At 42.2% G+C, this 19265-nt stretch overlaps 1 protein-coding gene across 2 annotated transcripts in view; it reads right to left on the bottom strand.

Annotated features, from left to right (window-relative positions):
- Positions 1-19265, bottom strand: part of LOC118807731 (protein unc-80 homolog) — a 60089-nt gene that overhangs the window by 9946 nt on the left and 30878 nt on the right. The window contains exons 30-51 of one of the 2 annotated variants that reach the window (XM_036569784.1): positions 18686-18793; positions 18395-18533; positions 16858-17039; positions 16636-16767; positions 16316-16502; positions 15333-15464; positions 15022-15165; positions 13062-13162; positions 12355-12441; positions 12055-12238; positions 10732-10826; positions 10490-10579; positions 10278-10379; positions 8560-8740; positions 8097-8362; positions 7737-7871; positions 5988-6126; positions 5787-5883; positions 4204-4374; positions 3939-4031; positions 3163-3381; positions 2114-2344 (exon numbers count right to left, since the gene is read on the bottom strand). In XM_036569784.1, coding sequence (XP_036425677.1) covers positions 2114-2344; positions 3163-3381; positions 3939-4031; positions 4204-4374; positions 5787-5883; positions 5988-6126; positions 7737-7871; positions 8097-8362; positions 8560-8740; positions 10278-10379; positions 10490-10579; positions 10732-10826; positions 12055-12238; positions 12355-12441; positions 13062-13162; positions 15022-15165; positions 15333-15464; positions 16316-16502; positions 16636-16767; positions 16858-17039; positions 18395-18533; positions 18686-18793 — 3215 coding nt within the window. The remainder of the gene's footprint in view (positions 1-2113; positions 2345-3162; positions 3382-3938; positions 4032-4203; positions 4375-5786; positions 5884-5987; positions 6127-7736; positions 7872-8096; positions 8363-8559; positions 8741-10277; positions 10380-10489; positions 10580-10731; positions 10827-12054; positions 12239-12354; positions 12442-13061; positions 13163-15021; positions 15166-15332; positions 15465-16315; positions 16503-16635; positions 16768-16857; positions 17040-18394; positions 18534-18685; positions 18794-19265) is intronic. The other variant, XM_036569785.1, reaches the window with a different exon arrangement.

The raw sequence follows: 19265 nt of genomic DNA, 5'->3' as shown, positions 1-19265 counted from the left end.
AGGGCATAGCTATAACTAGTGATGGGCATCCTCAAAGTGATTTGAAATGTATTGAAGCTTTTGCAATACCTCCGCCTCATTATGTCATCACTGTTTCTAAACGTTTCAAAGTTTTGCACTAGAGTTTTGTCCAGCATAGTTAGCTGGATGAATAGCATTTTTTTAAAGCTTGATGAAGAAAAGACTTGAAGACTTGATGAAGAAATAATTATAATTGGTAGTGAAGCAAAGAGAAAAAAGGTGTATGAAAGACTTGGAAATCTGGCTCTACAAATAAGAACTGAAGTTAGGAATCTTTGTGTAACTCTAGACTCTGATTTATCTTTTAAAGCACATATTAATAATATTACCAAAATGCTTTTTATCGTTTAAAAAATATAGCACGACTTAGACGTTATCTCTGTCAAGATGCTAAGAAACTGATCCAAAACAGGATCACATTAGACCAGTTTTAGCATCACTGCACCGGCTGCCTGTCTCTTTTAGAATCGACTACAAAATTTTACTACTAGTTTTTAAATTTCTTAATGGTTTAGCACCTTCATACATTTCTGAGTGCTGATAGAGGTGGAAAGGTCTGGAAAGGTCTGTAACGCACTACCAATAAACATCCGTCAGGCTCCTTCTGCCAATGTTTTAAAAAACAGTTTAAAACCTATTTCTTTACTTTAACATTTACCTAGTTTTTTATTGTTTCCTTTGTTTTTACTGGAATATTACTATTACTCTTATGTTCTTGTTAGTTTCATTTTTCATTGTCTTTTTTACACTTTTATCCTGTGCTTTTTAATATTATTAATATTATTATTAATATATACATTTTCTGCCATTTATTGTTTGTTTATTATATTTTGTTTTTATTTTTGATTATCTTTTCTTCCTCTGTTTTAACTTAGTACTGTGAAGCTCTTTGAGCTGCATTTTTAATGTATGAAAAATGCTATATAAATAAACATTATTATTATTAGAGGGTCAAGCATAAAGAGGAACCTGTGTCAAACATAGGCCACCTACTGATCTCACATCAGTTGTCATCATTTAGGCTTATATTAATGTACGGATTAAAATGACGCTTGGCTGAAGGCAGCCAGTCAGTGATGCTGAGTTTTGAGCAGATCACCTGACATACGATAGAAAAACTGAGTAAAAATGTTAAAATGCGAAACTTTTGAACAAATTATGTTCCTTAATTGGAAACCTATAGACTTCCTGCATTTATCCCATTGAACAAACACTCTGTAACACCCAATTCAATACGGAAATGTTGATTTCCAGCATCCAGTAAACAATAAGTGGCATCTTATGACATTCTCATGTTTAAAGTCACCAATTTAACCAAAAGGTGGCACCAACCAACTGTGAATAATTCTTATAAACGGTTTATAAAGCTGGTTCAGTGATAATTTCTCCCATCGCTAGCTGAAAGTGTGCAGGGCAGTGGGTCAAAAGCAGAATTAAGAAACACTAACTAATGTAAGTATCAGATTACATTTAGTATTGCTAAAAAGTTTGCACTACACTGACAATATCCAAAACACAATTGTTAGTTATATGTTATAAACTCAAACTTTTCTGAAACAGAAGCAAACAATTACAGCAAATAGTTCAGTTGTAAATGGCCAGTTTATGGGAAATAATAAAAAAGATGTTAAAAATGTTTGCCTGATGTCAGTGGTAAAATAGAATCAACAGTTTGTTTTGTGGAAGGGTTTGTGATGAATTATGTGTTGCATTTGCATTGATTATTGCTGTCAATACATCTGCATCCTTCCTAGGAATTTACACAACAGCTCTCTCTTAACTCAGAAATCCATTAAACCTGTTTCAGTAATTCACACCTCCATATCGTCTTTCCTTCATACTAACTGTCCAATCAGATGAGAAAAAAACACATTCACACTTACTCACCTCATACCCACCAGAACAAATATCACATACACTCAACCACATTGAGGCCTTACAGAGAAAGCTGCGGGCAAAGACAAAGCACGGCACCACAGCACAAAACCGACGACCCTCACATCGCAAAGATGCGAGGGGAAGCGAGGAAGCCAGCAGGTTCACTGACAGAAACAGCAACAGAAGAAGGCCGGCGAGTAGCCGGTGGACAGACCTGGAGTACAGAGCCTGCGGGCGCGCGCACCTGAGCGTGGGCATCTTGTGGATCTTGTTGAACATGCGGTCCAGTCGTTTGAGGATAAGGATGAGGGCGGGCCGCACAGCCTCTGATGACCAGTCGGTGATGGGCAGCATCTCAGTGATGTAGCGCCGCAGGCCGCGGCTCTCCATGGTTAAAGTGTCGTACGGAGCCAGCTTGAGGAGGGAGTGGGCAATCTCTGCCAGTCTGGAAAAAGCAACACCAATAAATGACAATAATTCATTTTTTTGGGGGATTTTCCCCAATTTAGTCGTCTCCAATTCCACCCGCTAGTTAGGACTCCCCCAATCACACGATACCACCAGTGCTGGGAGGGCGAAGGCTAACGCAGGCTTCCTCCGAGTCCTGTGAAGCTCCACCGCATCTTTTCGAACTGCCGCTCATGCGGCGTCATTGGACAGACGAACGCACTCGGAGGAAAGCGCCAACCTCCAGATCTGTTATGTCAGCTAACAGACGCCTGCGCCGAGTAGCATCGCGTTAAGTGATGGGGGGAGAAGGAGGGGCCATCCTACCCACCCAGAGAGAGCGTGGCCAGCTGACGCAGCATCAGCACCAGCCTCAAGAGCACCAGCCATCATTATGGTTTCATTCAATTTAATGCACTAATTTTGTTGTTTTCATGAACTGAACCAACCCCAGAATGACCAGGGAAAACAGCTTAGAACTGGAGTAATGCCAGACTTAATCCCTGAAGCAAAACAACTGAAAGCTTGTGAGATTCAGGACAGTTTTTACCAGGAATAACACGTATACCAGGGGTGTCCAGTCCTGGAGATCGAACACCCTGGAATGTTCAGATCCAGCACATCTGGCTCTAGTGTTCAGAAGCCCCAGAAGGTCTTCACCCCTTCACAGGGGTGAATCTAAACTGTGAAGGGTGGTAGATCTACAGCATCAGGATTGGACAACCCTGATGTTTACAAACAATCTCTTAATCTTTTGTCTTGACATAAATAAAACATATAAAAGCGAAATCTTACTTTCTTTCCTCACCCTCATACCTCATATGAGACTTGATATCCAGAAGTTCTAGAGCAGTGACCCTGGGTTCTCCTGCCACGTTCTGCAGGATTTTGAGGCGTGGGCCACAGTGTTTGTAGAACTCAGTACAGATGTTGAGCAGTGACTCGCGGGGCCGGCGAAACTCTTCTCGGGCGATGCGCTCGTCCAGCTCTTCCCGCGGCATGCCCTGACCCTCCTCCAACAGGTGCAGGTTGTCCCTGTGCAGGTAAAGCAATGTTTTTTAAGCATAATCAGCTTCATTATTTAGAAGACATAAACACTATATGTGATTCACAAATTTACTCTGATCAAAGCAAACAACAAAAAGCAACCATTTAGAAGGATACTATTTAGAAACAGGCTTTAACTTCCTTTTTTGAGCTTAGTAGGTAGCGTTAAACTCAGAATGAACCACCTGTAGTTTGGTGATAAAATAGCTCTGGAAACTGCATAATGGTTGCGCTGGTAATCAATATTTAGCGTTTTATAAATATTTGCCTGCTGCTATTGAACATGTCCTTTCAGATTTCTTATCTCTTTGTATTCATCATTGACAAAATTAAAAAAACTTTTAATCTATGAATATTTTCATCAGTAATTACATTGACAAGATTAACAGTGCATTGACTGCATTGGCAGGTAAAACAACAGGCCCATAAGTTTCACTACGCAACTCTATTTTTTGCAGAATATATATGAAAGGTTTGATCTGGAATTCATATTATGATAACTTAGGAAGAGTTCTTTGTCTTTTAGGTCCAGATCAGACACAGACCTGGTATTCGGCCCTCCAGACATGGTGTGGTTGGCAGCAGTTCCTCCTTTATGGCCTTGATCAGAGCGACTCATCTGAGGTGCAGTCATAGGCCTTTGCACAATAAACAAAATCATTGCTATCATGTTCAAAATACAATCTCCTTTAATATGATAAAATGATTTAGTTACTGTAACACATTCATCAATCTAAACCCTATATAGGGCTTTTATGAGAGATAGATGGCATCGTTGTGTGTGTGTGTGCACTGTGTAGAGGGACTAACCGTGTCAGGGACTCCACACTATAGAGCAGGGCCTGAAGGGAAGTAGCCAGAGCAGCAATGGCAGCAATCTCATCTCTGGCTACAGACGCTGACTCCAGGGCCTGACTGTTACCCTTCAGTTTCTGCAGGTAACAAGGAACCAGCGCCTCTAGAACCATCAACATCTGTAAGCTGAAACAAGAGACAGGGAAGATTTCTGTTCTGGTTACCTAAATCTGGTTACCAGGCAAATACAGTATTGGAACAGACGATAGGGAAGGAAAACTGGTCTTAAACTAGACTACAAATATAGACCTCTTTTCCACTGCAGGGCCGAACAGTTCTGAGCACGAAGGGTAACCATTCCAGTGGCGTTTCTGCACGGACACAGTTCGACATGGATCGCTTAAAAACCGGGCTCAGCACGGTTACCTAACCGTAATTGGGGCCATAGAACCGTTCAGTTGGATGATGTAACGACATAGCTGTTCACTGATTGGTTCTGTTTACATCGGTATTTTGCCACAGCATCTTGCTGCGTTATTTCAAACCCGAAAGCATTCAAATAAATTCAGTTTGCTCTAATAAATGAAATCAGTGCACGATTTTAAATCCATCATTCAAGAAACATCAAAGCTTCAATCTAAAACCAATTTCTAAATGTTAAATTCGCTGCCTAACCAGCTAGAAGAGAGTAGACAAAAGCTTTACTGGCACAATTTTAGATGATAATGACTCGTATCTGAGGAAGCGAAGTCGAGCGGCTGATGTTAGAGGGACAGAGAGAGGAAATGAATCGTCTCTGGTGTCTGAAGCTGGAGCCTCCCAGCTTGCCGGCTCTTCTCTCCTAGCTAATTTAGCTAGCTTAGCTGAAGAGATCCAAACATGACAGCGCAAGTCTGATTCGACTAACTGCTCTGCTATCACAAGTATAGATGATAAAAACTTATAACAGCGAGAGCAAAGTGGAATGATCGGAGTTGGAGTGACAGAAAGCCGAAATCGGGCCTGTTCTATTAGAGCTTTAAGCCGTAGCCTGCTAGGCTAAGCTATGGCTAGTGCACGGTGCCTCCCGCTGCAGTACTGGCTCGGTTCGAAAAACACCCGTTTATAAGGTAAAGACTCTGTATCTGAGTGCACAAATCCGAATGACTGGTGTTGTGGAGTGACAGAAAGAAAAAAAATAGAATTGTTCTGCGGTGCTTTGAGCTGAACCCTGCCGGGTGACGCTAATGCTAGTGTAGTTATCCAGCTACAGGTAAAACCCACTGCAGTACAGGCTGTTTCAGTAACTCATCCTCAAATACCACCCATTTAGAAGACAAGATGAGAGAGACTGGAGTTGGAGTGACAGACAGAATCAAACGTGTTTGTGGTGGGTGGCGTGTATGTTGCTATTACCCTGTTAGCAGTTAGCCTTTCATTTGAGTAGTTTTCTTGGGTATTTCCTGGTTCTGATTTAGCGGTACAACAAATGGAAACAGAAAGCATAACTGGTTTCACGAGTCCGGACCAGCACGGAACGGCCCAGTATGGCCCTGAGAAGCGTTTGGCTCGACAGTGGAAAAGCGGCCATAGTGAATTCCATTTAAGTGTGTTCAAACCTTCGGTAGGACTCAGGAGCGTAAGCCACCACTGTCACACACAGCTTGATGGACTCACTGATGGAGAAGGCTAGGTCCTCATTGCCATAACAAAAATCTGCAGGAAAGAAAACAACCAGTACTCCTACCAGCCGGAGTGCAAAACAGATGGAACACAGGAAGTGTCTGTGAATCTGGAGGGAGCCATGGAGCACCTCTTACCCAGAGAGCGAAGAGGTTTCTCAGCCTTGACCAACTCCAGAGCATCCAGACCATCAGCTGTCTCTCCTTCCAGAGACACCAGCAGGTCAAACAGGCACTGGGCAGACACGCCTTTAGACAGTCCAGTACTGGTGCAGGTCTAAATGAAAGAGATACAAAGTACAGTTCACACTAGGAATGTGCACGACTACTCCAGTACTCAGTAAACCGATTAAGGTGCCAGTATTCGAATACTGAATATGGTATTCTTTGCCTTTTAAGAGAAAATATAGCGGCAAACAGCGAAGAAAACAGGTTTTGTGTTTTAACAGTGTAAAATTACGTACTAGTAAGCATTCTTTCTACTTTCTTTGCTACTCAGACATGCAAGTACCTAAGAACACTGTTAAGGACATGACTGAGAAGGTAAATAGTCTAGCCTGATGTAGATTCAGAAACAGTTCAAATATATTTTTCTGACAAACAGCATCCAGTCTTAGTCTGGTTAGCTGCAGGTCTGGCTCATTAGCTCATCTGAAGCAGTCTCTGTAATGTTACTCTACTAGCTTAGCTTAAGCTAGATTCCCTATATACGTTCCATGTACTGCATTCTATGTAACAATGTTTATCTGTATTGTCCCTGTCAAATAAACAAACAAAATAAATAAAATAAATACTCAAACCGACACAAAAATCTGCCAATATGTGATGCTATATTATTTTCATATAATTTCTCTCTCTCTCTCTCTCTCTATATATATATATATATATATATACACATACACTAATCAGGCATAACATTATGACCACCTCCTTGTTTCTACGCTCATTGTCCATTTTGTCAGCTCCACTTACTATATAGGTGCACTTTGTAGTTCTACAGTTACAGACTGTAGTCCATCTGTTTCTCTGCATACTTTGTTAGCCCCCTTTTACCCTGTTCTTCAGTGGTCAGGACCCCCATGGACCCTCACAGAGCAGGTACTATTTGGGTGGTGGATCATTCTCAGCACTGCAGTAACACTGACGTGGTGGTGGTGTTAGTGTGTGTTGTGCTGGTCTGAGTGGATCAGACACAGCAGTGCTGCTGGAGTTTTTAAACACTGTGTCCACTCACTGTCCACTCTATTAGACACTCCTACCTTGTCAGTCCACCTTGTAGATGTAAAGTCAGAGACGATAGCTCATCTGCTGCTGCGCAGTTTGTGTTGGTCATCCTCTAGTCCTTCATCAGTGGTCACAGGACGCTGCCCACAGGACGCTGTTGGCTGGATATATTTGGTTGGTGGACTATTCTCAGTCCAGCAGTGACACTGAGGTCACTCCACTCAGACCAGCACAACACACACTAACACACCACCACCACATCAGTGTTACTGCAGAGCTGAGAATGATCCACCACCCAAATAGTACCTGCTCTGTGAGGGTCCATGGGGGTCCTGACCAATGAAGAACAGGGTAGAAGGGGGCTAACAAAGTATCAGAGAAACAGATGGACTACAGTCTGTAACTGTAGAACTACAAAGTGCACCTATATAGTAAGTGGAGCTGATAAAATGGACAATGAGCGTAGAAACAAGGAGGTGGTCATAATGTTATGCCTGATCGGTGTGTGTGTGTGTGTATATATATATATATATATATATATATACACACACACATATATAAACCTACTCATTTCATCTTGTATCAACAGAACAACTATTTTAAAAAAACCTTTAAACATAAAAACTTTCATCAACCATCATCATTCAAGTTGTGTGCTCTCACAGTGAACTCGAGCAGTGGGGCCACACTGGCAAACAGCTGCAGGATGAAGGGCTTGCGGTGGAGGATGTAAAACTGTCGGCAGCAGAACTCAATGCCTCGACGCAGCAGTGGATTACTCTCATAATCAGCATAGGTCTTGCATGAAGAAGAACCAGTCACAGCACACCACATATGAAATATAACACAAATGCGTCAATACATTCAATCAACTATCAGCATACTAAAGTCCAGTTTTAACAACTTCATAAAACATTTATAATAACTTTTTCATAAGTTGTATATTTGCATACTTATAAATTGTATAATTTTATACATTGTATAATGTTATTGTTTTTCAAAGAGCTTCACAGTAATCTATACCTGAAGCATAGTAGGGAGAATCCACTGGTAGCCACTGAGGGAGAAGAGGTGGTTGAAGTGCACAGCTGTGTTGATGGCAGTGGCAGTGTACTGCCTGAGGAGGGCACTGTCTTCAGGGTGAAGCAGCAGGGCTCCATTGAACACATTCAGAAACAGCATGATCTCATCACCCCAGGGGTACTCGCTGGGCATGCCCAGGAACATCTCCTCCAGCAGCTTGATCCACAATACCTTATGCAAGGTGTCCATACCAAAGAGCTCTTTTCCTGAGATGCACCCAACAACCAACCAACAAACAAGAAACAGACAAGTCAGTGGTAATTAGATTAGATTCATGCCTGCTGCTAATTAACAGGCTAATAACTGTCAAATAACAAGGACCTATTTATATAACAGCTAAGATCACAGCTTTAGAAACACAAATAAAAGGGTAATCCATGCAGTGGCCTCTCAGAAGACCTACCCAGAGGCTCATTGAAGAGAGTGAACTCAGCATCAATGGCTGTGCGGGGGAAGGAGGGCAGGCGCAGCAGGTCTTCCTGAAGCAGTGAGACATGGGATTGCTTGTGCATGGCTGGCATGCGCTGAGTGAGCGAGATGAGGAAGAGAACTCGGCCCACCTCCTCCAGCTTCCTGGAGAACACCTGGAGCAGGAAAGCACAACTTACAAGTTACCTTGGAAATCAGAGCTGCAAACAACTGACATTCCATTAAGACCTAAAGAGAAGTATCAAAAAAACAATCTATGGGTGGGGCTGGACGATAAAACGATAACGATAATTATCGCGATATAACTTTCCTTGATATAACTATAAGAAATGTTTGATAAATTTTCGATATAAGACACTGATCTAACACTTCTACGTTCTAGCGACAGCCCTGGTGGCGTTTTCTACTGCGAGGAAAGTGATACTACACTGCTGTCGCCACAAGAGGGCGCACTTCTGAGTTTTTTTTTACATGATTGTGCGGGGCGGGGTGTGTCAAGGAGTGATATCATATATTCCCTGTTTTAGTGGAGCGATCAGCAATCTGTTCTCCTGTGACCAAGTGTGAGTGACGAGGTCAGTGGTGTAACTGTACTGTCCTACAGTGAACTCACCTCTTTCTGTACATCCTAACAAACTTTAGCAGCGTTAAATCACGTCTGCTCCTCTCAACTACAGCACTGTTACAGCGCTCAGTCATATTTTAGTATTAGTGCATTCACAAGCAACGAAAGTGAAAGAAAGAAGTGAGTTCATGCAAATTACAGCCCTGATTTAAACGAAAGTAAACTGAGGATGCGATGTTTTATGTGAGGCATTGGAGAGTGAGAGAACTCTCGCTTCCCAGGCTAGCTGTTTTTAGCAGCTGGCTAACTTGAAGCAGCGCTCTGTCACTCACACAGCATGTCGAATTGATGATACTGTAGATCAAACAAGACAAAAAAGCACCGATTTCAGTTTAAATGACCCTAAAAGGAGGACTCAGTTTGTCTGGTCTGAGATTCACACTGCAGTTAATGCTTTTACACAGAGAGCGTCGGATATATTGCGGTTCACCCCTCAAACACTATGATAAAATAGAGAAATCCAGACGTCTGCTGGTGAATACTGTGATATGCTCTGGCATGGATGTGGTAGGAGTGATGGCAGCAAGGCGGTGTGATCCATCACTAACCTACCGAGCCAGATAATGTTTGCTGTTCATATTAAGATGACTTTGTTGACAAACTAAACAGTTTAGCACTTGTAACCACATAGCCGAGCCCTCGTCACCAGACAGCTTAAAATAATCTGTTTTCTTTCTTAAATTACGACTACTGCAAAAATTGCACCCATGCTTTTCCAGCTGGTAAAAACAGCTCACCACAACCTTTCTCCCACTCTCCCATGACAGATTTGTGAAATGTTCCACTGTTTGGTGAGTGTTCGTCATGTTCTGACCATAAAGCATAGTTTAAAACAGCAATTAACCACTCAGGAGTCAAAATCAGTCTTCAAACTTGAAAGAAATAACGATGTGACATTTATCGTGGTATATATCGAGATCTACTGATTCATTTTTTATTGTGATAAGGTTTTTTGCCATATGGCCCAGCTTTATCTATGGGCCATAGCATTTATTAAGCAGAGCTTACGTATCACCCCATACACAGGGCTAAACAGAGACTCTGAACTCAGAACATGAAGCTGACACCTGTTTCTGAATGAGCTCCAGGCCTTTCTCTGGAGCCATGTGGACCAGGTTCAGCTGAGGTGACACTGATCGCCTGAAAGGGTAGATGTCTCGTACATATGTCTGAGAAGGACAAACAAAACAAAAAAAGTTGGTTGATGTACCACTGAAATAATACAATACACAAATCAATTCACATAGATAAGCTTATCAAAATCAAACAGACAGCAGACCTTGGCATAGTGGAGGAGATTCCAACGCTTGTCCATTAGAAAGTAGTTGGCTGACCGAGCCTCTGGAATATTGAAAAACTCAAGGCATTCCTGAGAATAAATAGGGTTGAGGTAAAATGGTTAGAAACTTGGTACAGAATATCAATACACACCTCCTGTTCCTTTGAAATCTAAGCAAAATACATGGATATCTAGTGAATCAGTTTTATGAACAGTCTGAAAACGGTCTGAGACAATGACACCTTTAGCAGGGCTTCAAACTGTGTATCCTCATGCACTGGTAACTGGGTGGGGATATCACACTCATTCTGCCCATGGACCACCAGGGTCTTGGTTCCTGTGCACACCAGCAAAATGTCACTCTCAATAAGTCAAAATCAACATCATGTCAATTAAGTCACCACTACTTCCAAAAGTATGTGGACACCAAAACACATCCACATTTGCTGGTTCAACATCTCATTTAAAAGAACTGGTCCCCTTTTTGCTGCTGTAACACTTTCCACTACATTCTGAAACAATTTCCCAAACTGACTTATTGGGAAAGCAGCATCTTATGCTGTTCCATAGATCACTGAACTGTTCATTACTATCCATTATGCAACAGCTAGTTCCGGCCACGCAAGCTGATTGGTTGAGAAGCGTTCTAACTGTGCTTTACTTCACCATTTTTTCACAAACACTGCGTCAGTCCACTGAGACGCCATTGTTAAGCAACGATGCTAAGGCCATTTGAACGTTTTTACTTCTTACTTTGCGCATTTAAAGATTACATTTGACTGACAGCCGATCTGGTCAGACATGGTGAAACTACTAAAATAGGTTGAAGATTTTTTAAATATTAAAGCACGTTTAGATAAAATGTTTGATGTTTTCTTGATGTGTTTTCTACTTTGTATTTTTCTTTATTTCATGAGAGTGTAAAACTTTTCAAAAAATTGCAGTAAAAAGTGGATTTTGAGAGCACAGTAAAAGGCACTAAAGTTGGTAAGCAGACAAAACTGAGTGTGAAACGAGTTTAATGTGTTGGTCTGTGTGGAGCTGGAGAACGAACTGCCGGCTGTGCAACGAGTGAGCGGAGTTCATTACTCTGACGTATCAACAAGCTGCTTGTTAAGGAACTATAATTTGGTGAAGGAACTGCAAACATTAAAACATATTAAACGCCGCGTTCACGGCCCAGTTTATTAATTTATTACTGTATTTATTTAACTGTTGTATAAAAGCAATAGAACACTCGAGGAGTGTAACATCACGGCTGTGATGATCTACGGCAACCAAATCACAGCCGTGATGTTATTTCACAATAACACACTCCCTCTCGTGTTCTACTGCTTAATTGTACTCTCATTGTTTTTCCCTGGAGATTAAGAGAGCCTGCCTTTGGCTTAATTTTATGCATCTGTTAGCTAAGGATGAAGGAAACCAATTAGAAGCGGTATCAACATGTCCACATACTTTTGCCAGGCCATGTAGTGTATTTACATGCAGTAAACACTATGAAAAATCTGAACATCACTAAAGACACTACTTTCTTGTCTCTACATTCATGCTAAGCATCTTACCTGGCATAGAGGCAGTTACCAGCAGTTTGACCTCACACTGTTCCTTCTTCATGGTCTGTTTGAGGTCTTTAAAGAAGAGGCCTTCCACATAGCCTACCACCTCCCACAGAAAGGTCAGAGTAGCTGAGATAGCATCCATGCCCCACTCGCACGGTGTCCGCACAAAATACATGATCAAACCCACCTGAGCAAAAACATAAATAGTGTTTTTATCTATGGGGACTATTTATAGTTATACTAGTAATCTAGCAATAAAGATCTAGGAATCAAGCGTACTGTGTTCAAGCAGTGAGGTCTTACCAGATAGTTGAAGAGAATGTGTGAGGTCTGTGCAGGTAGATCTCCAATGTTGAGGAGCAGTTTTCTGAGCATGTACATAAGCTCATCCTAAAGAACGTATTTAGCCTGCTTAGACACTTTCACAACAGAATCATCTGCAACACTCTGTATTATGAAAATACTGGGCGATTCAAAAAGATTCATCCAATTTCAAAGCGCCATATTTTTACAACCGTGACGTGCCTAGGAACCAATCACAATCCAATTGGAAGAGGGGGTCATGGGGTTTCTGACTTTCACCTTCAGTCTGTGAGGAGATGAGACCCCTGAGCAGAAAGCGCTCTGCGTTCTCCACTTCAATAAGAGTGAATCCGTCATAACTGTGCAACGTGATTTTCGTGGGCAGTGAAGCTCCAACAGCTCAGAGCGTTCGTCGTTGGTTCCACAACACTGGATGATCTCCGAAATCGCACTGAAAGAGCCGTGAGTGCAGCGACACCCGACATGCTCAATCCAGTATGGGATGAGTTTGACTATGGTGTTGATGTTGTCCGTACAGCTGGAGGAGGTTCAGACTGAGACCTTGTACAATTACATAATAAACTTTATGCTCATTTAAACCATTTACAGTTCACTGCATTGATCTGTAATGATTTACAAGTGAAATTAATCATTTTGAAATCGGATCAATCTTTCTGAATCACCCTGTATTATTGCCACTCTCTCACCTGTCTGTTACTGACAGTGAGTTTCTCCAGGAAGTGGCGAAGCACAAGTGCAGGGTCTTCAATCAGACAGTTCCACAGCACCTGCTGGGCCACGGCACTCACTGTGGGAAGAACATAATGATGACGATCGCAAGGGATGTGCAGCTGTTGTGTAAAATCATGTGTGGGAAGTCTCTCAGACAGAACAAGAGTGACTTGATTTTTCTTCTTAGGGCTATTTTACTAATACTAATCCAGTTGCACATACAAGTTACAGTGCTCTCCACAAAAACTGGCTCCTCTGGTAAACGTGAACAAAACAGGCTGTAAAATACATTCTTTTTTTCTAATCCTTTAGATCTTTCAATCAAAATATTAACAAAAATCTAACCTTTATTTGAAGTACAATAATTAAAAAAAACCCAAATCTTACCAGGGAATAACTATTTTTCTCAATTTGATATTAGTTAGTAATACCTTTAAAGGGCAACGTTGTTTATCTGAGCTTGAGCTGTGTTTATTGTCAGTTGGAAGCTACTAAGAATCGATAGCCGGGAAGCGAGATAATCAGCCAGTTTGTACTTAGTTGTACTTTGCCAGTTGTACTCAGTACCAGTTTGTAATATAGTTGCATATAATGAACAAACAATAATTCAATTACACCAAAAAATATTATTAACTGCAAATATTTATGTGGCAAGTAATCATCTTAAAATGTTATGACTGTAACAGGCCTGAGTCTACATTAAGTTTACTGAATTAATACAGATTATAAAACGGATAGTTCCGGTGCTAAAATCTGATTGGCTGAGCTGTGTTCGAAGCCATTGTAAAATCCATGATATACCACAGCTGTGACCGCCTCACAACAACTGAACTCTGTATCACTGCGCCACGGCACGATAAAACCTTCTGCTGTTAATGGATTAATCTTTGACTCTAATGCTGCTCGCATGGAGCACCGAGTGTACTGATGAAGTAAGAACCCATTTTTGTTTAAACTGAAGGGCTGGAGACTTATTTTCTTTACTAGAACTAGGCTGGTCAGCTAGCCAACAGGTTAAAAGAGAGCAAATATGCTAAACAACCCGAACATTAATATCACAGGCTTGAATTAGAGCACTTACGGTATGATTCACTGTAAAACGGCAGTATAAAAGTCTAAAGAACGTTACCTGAATGTTTTACACACTTCATATGTCTGTGTTTCAGTCAGAAGCAGCGTCAAACCCAGGCTGAATCCCAAACGGCTCCATGCTCCCTAGCTAAATAGTGAGCTGTGTAACATTAAGTTTAGCTTCTGCTTGTCGAGTATGAATGTGGATGAGTCCCAAATGACATTTTTTAGCGATATTTTGCTCTGTTGTTCTGCAGGAGTCAGTATTTAAATTCCTACGTAGTGCACTATGTAGGGAGCAGGGAGCCGTTTGAGATTCAGTCCCAGAGTGAGAAAGGTGGCATCGTCAGACAGGCAGAAGACTCGCGGTGGTGATTTGGTGACCAGAAGGTACTTTTAAACAGAAAGCTTTTGCATTAAACAGTTCTATGTTATATTTGTTTACTGTTAAACGAAAAAAGTAAAAAAATCATGAAATGTCTGCAGTTTACAGTGACGGGCGACCGAACGTTCTTCTCCTCATTCAGTGGTAAATGGTTGCTTAGCAGACGATACCGTACTCTAAAGGAACTACATTTCTTGGCGGAATTATAGATTATTATTAATAACAACTAAAATAATTATCTAAAACAATGTGTATTTTAATATATTTTATGCTGGCTGCCGTTTTATGAAAGCAATAAGCCACTCGTGGCTGTGAGTTACTGCGATCTTATTACGGGGAAGGGAGTTTTAGGCGCTCTGCTTCACGTCATGCCAAAGAACACCCTTCCCCATGACAAAATCGCAGTAACCCTCGGCCTCTCGTGGCTTAGTGCTGTAATATCATCTGCACAAAATCAGGTCTCTCTGAAGGGACCCTACCTGCGACACCATCCTCTCGAACATCTCCATCCTCCATTAGGTGAACTATGGGCAAGACTGCAGCACAGATGCATGCTGGGAAAACAGACTGGGGTGGCTGCAGCATGTGATGTGTTGGTGTGTGCTCCGTGGTGTTCTCATCATCTGAAACAGATTTTTTAAACATTTTCTGTACGAAATCCTAATGAACACATCACTCAGTACCTACTAACAAGCCAGCATTCAATTCAACGTAACACTCGATATGAAATTCTCTTCTATTTGCTTATTTATTCACACAGGAACAGTGAAACTTTAACTCAGTCTCTTACCTTCAGCACTGACCACCGAGCGCACAGACCACACGGAGCCCCGACGGAATGAGTAGTTCCTGTGAGAGTTGCTAGAGGCACAGGAGGGGCTGACTGACAGACGACGAGAGGCCAAATTTACCACATCTTCTGCTGGCAGAGCACAAAACATTATATATTACATGTGAGCTTGACTACAGAATTTAATGGTCCTGCTCTTATAAAAACACTTAAAATGGTCAAAGACCCAGCCTGATCTGACTTTAGTTCACAGTGGGATAGAAAAGCCGCAGCAGGTGGTCAAACATTTTCCTACGTAGCCCCAAAATAGTGGAATCATCTCCCGACCTCTGTTTGGGACTCAGACACACTCTCTACATTTAAAACTAGACTCAAAACTTTTCTGTTTGCACATTTTGTTAATATCAGTTGTTGCACTATTAACTCACTAATATCTCTCCATAAACAGATCTATTCTGTTAATCAATTCTCTCTCTCGCGCCCTTTATTTGTGTCCCTGAGCGACGTCTGCCTGAGTCGCCACATGGGAGTCACCAGAGCTGCTAGAGTCACCAGAGCTCCATCTCTGTTAGCTGATCTGCACTGTTTTGACCACCATGGAGTTTCATGCTGTACAACGCTGTGCAAACCTCACCTGCATGAACTGACCCTCCTGCTGCTGCTGCTGCATAAACTAAAACTAATCTAATTAACCATTTCTCCACCTGTTTTTCCCCGTTTTGTAGTATAATATTTTATACTAACGCTGTTTGCTATCTGGTGTCGACCAGAGGAGGATGGGTTCCCCTTCTGAGTCTTGGTTCCACGTAAGGTTTCTTCCTTTTGCTCTTAGGGAGTTTTTTCTTGCCAGTGTCGCTGCTGGCGACACTCATGGGGGCTCAGACCTGGATTTTTCTGTAAAGCTGCTTTGTGACAGCACCTGTTATAAAAAGCCCTATTTAAATAAACTTTGACTTGACTTGAAACAGTAATCAGGAACCGACCCTCTTCCTCCTGCTCAGGCGGGGGGCTGCAGGTGGGTTCGTAGCAGGCCTCCTGAGCGATGGGGATAGCTGTGATGATGCTGGCCTCGCGACCCAGCCTCCTCTTCTCCTCCTCCTGCTGCATGTTCTTCAGGATGTGCTCTGCACGCTGGTGAGAGCGGGACACTGCACGGGCCGAGAACGATTTCTGAACGGAAAACGAAAGAAGCATCACGGACACATTCATGAGTAGAGGATACAGAGATGAAAAACTGGTACAGTTGGTATAATTTATGTGCTAATCTTATGGTCCAATGCTTAGGCCAGTGGGCAGAACTTACTGACTGATCTTCACTGATTGCATCTGGGACAGTCCCAGCGTTTACCGGCACCCATGGTGGGTCAAACATGGGCACACAGGGCATTCCCAGGATAGGGGATGGCAGAGTGAAGTTAATGCTGGGTGGAGGAATCTACAAAGGCACACACACAGGACATCTTACATACCTCACAAACAAAAACGAGCCCTTAAGTCTGGACAATGCATCGCTGAGTGGCTGTACCTTAAAGATCTGCTGTGCACCCTCCTCCATGCGAGGCCACACCTGGTAGCGAAACCTCCAGATTGTGTAGAACTTGAGCACTGAGTTGATCCTCTGACTGGCCTCATGATGCTGAAACTCAGCCATCATCATCTCAGTGACGGCATCAGGCACCTTCACAGCACACAGCAGGAACATGGCAGCTGCATGTGTGTGTGAGACAGAGAGAGAGAGAAAGAGAGGGTTAGAGAGCTCATTGTTACAAGCGGAGAAATCCTGTCAAAACGCAGATTCTGAACTTGCAGATTAAATTGATGCATTTGTGTTTGTGAGATGAACAGCAGATATTTTATGATTTTACAGTCATGCACACAGTCCTGTTTTGTGCCAGGTTTTAATCATTTCTGCACACCGAAACAATAGAAAAAAGCTGAAAGTGCACACTCTAAGCTGTTAATATAAAATATAAATCTAAAGTAAATGCAATGCCTTACTGAAATTATTACGTACTATGTAATTAATTATTAAATAAAGTAATTACTTTTAAGCAAGCAAGCAAAGTTTATTTATATAGCGCTTTTTATAGCAGATTTTGTCACAAAACAGCTTTACAGAAAAATCCGGGTCCAAGCCCCCATGAGCAGGCCCCACAACCAAACAACACCTGTTACTCTAGACCTCTAAAGGTTAATCAAATTGTCAAAAATAAAATTAGCAGATAAACACTGTTGCACATTCATAAGTAGAAATTCTTATTAATCCATTTTCAGTGTGGTAGTGTGAAGGAGCAGACAATACTAGAGAGAAGGGGTGGGCAATATGGCAAAAATATCATATTATATCATTCATATCATGATTTCAAAACACGTATCATACTATTTTAACACAGACAAAATGAACCGACAGTGCCGCATTTGCAAACTGCCTTTAAAAAAACCTGTGAATACAAAGATCCAGCCCTTCACACACTTCACTGCACTAAATACATATAAACAGAACTAATTATCTCAATGTAATGGAACATGCAGTTGTTCAGTGTTCTTTAAGTATAGATAATATTGGTGATATGCTCAGAAAGGCAGACCGTTTATCTTGACAGCAAAATTTATCACAATAATACTAAAATATTGTCACATTGTGGGCGGCACGGTGGCGCAGTGGGTAGTGCTGTTGCCTCACAGCAAGAATGGCATGGGTTCGATTCCCGGCCGGGTGACCAGGGTCATTTCTGTGTGGAGTTTGCATGTTCTCCCCGTGTCTGTGTGGGTTTCCTCCGGGTACTCCGGTTTTCTCGCTAAATTGCCCCTAGGGGTGTGTGTGGGTGAATGTGTATGTCTGTCTGTCTGCCCTGTGATGGACTGGCGACCTGTCCAGGGTGTATCCTGCCTTCTGCCCAATGACAGCTGGGATAGGCTCCAGCACCCCACCGCGACCCAGAAGGATAAGCGGTTTAGATGATGTATGTATGTCATATTGTCCACATCTACTAGACAAAGTAAACAATTACTGCAACAAGGATTCTAATTATGGGAGGAATAAGCCAGGGGCATAGACAAACCTGCAGCAGCAGCCATATGCTCATCCACGCTGAGCAGCAGCTCCCAGGCAGCTGGCTGGATGTCTCCATACATGTCCTCCGTCAGGATGGGGGCTGCTTTTATGAGCAGGGACAGAGGAGCTGGAGACAGACTCATCACCTATGTACAGCGACCACAACATAACTTAACTATACAGGATATCCTGACGAGAATTATGCAACAGTGCTTCAGGGCAACAATCATAAGGACATTCTATACAAATGTCACATAGTCACGTGGTGTGGAATGTGAAAGAGCCCTAAATAAGGCACCTGTGTTCGGATGTACTTCAGCATCCCCGAGTCTTTTTTCCCCTCTGCATTGCTGTCGGTGGGACGTCTCTTCATTGATGGGGTCCGCAGGCACGACTTGTCCGAGCACTGGAAGAGAACCATCAGATTCTATTAACCCTTGTGTGGTGTTCCGGTCTGTGGGACCCATTTTCAATGTTTACCAAAATTAAAAATGATGTGATTTATTATTATTTCAACCTCAGATCTTCTTTTTTCTGTGAAGATCATATAAAATAACCCATTTTCAGTGTCTTCACTCTGTTCACCCCCCACACATTTATATTACACATGTGGTGTTGGGTGAACCCGCGGGGAGTAAAAGTGTGGAGGTGCTGTGTCCTTCACTCTGTTCTCCTCCTACATGGCCTGCTGTTAGTGCGTGTGTGTGTGCGTGTGTGTGTGTGTGTGTGTGTGTGAGGGTGGACAACATGGACAGGCTGCAGACTGGCTACAGCTGCTAAAGGAGAACCCTACGCTGGACACTTGTGATATTTTAAACATCTGGTATTTTTACATAAATTGTTATGGCTGTGTTGATTTAAATAAACAATAATGCGGT

Source organism: Colossoma macropomum, unplaced genomic scaffold (assembly GCF_904425465.1).
Source record: "Colossoma macropomum unplaced genomic scaffold, Colossoma_macropomum, whole genome shotgun sequence".
NCBI classification, from domain to species: Eukaryota; Metazoa; Chordata; class Actinopteri; order Characiformes; family Serrasalmidae; genus Colossoma; species Colossoma macropomum.
Note: the sequence above shows the minus strand (reverse complement) of the source record. Positions and strands in the feature narration are given on the sequence as shown.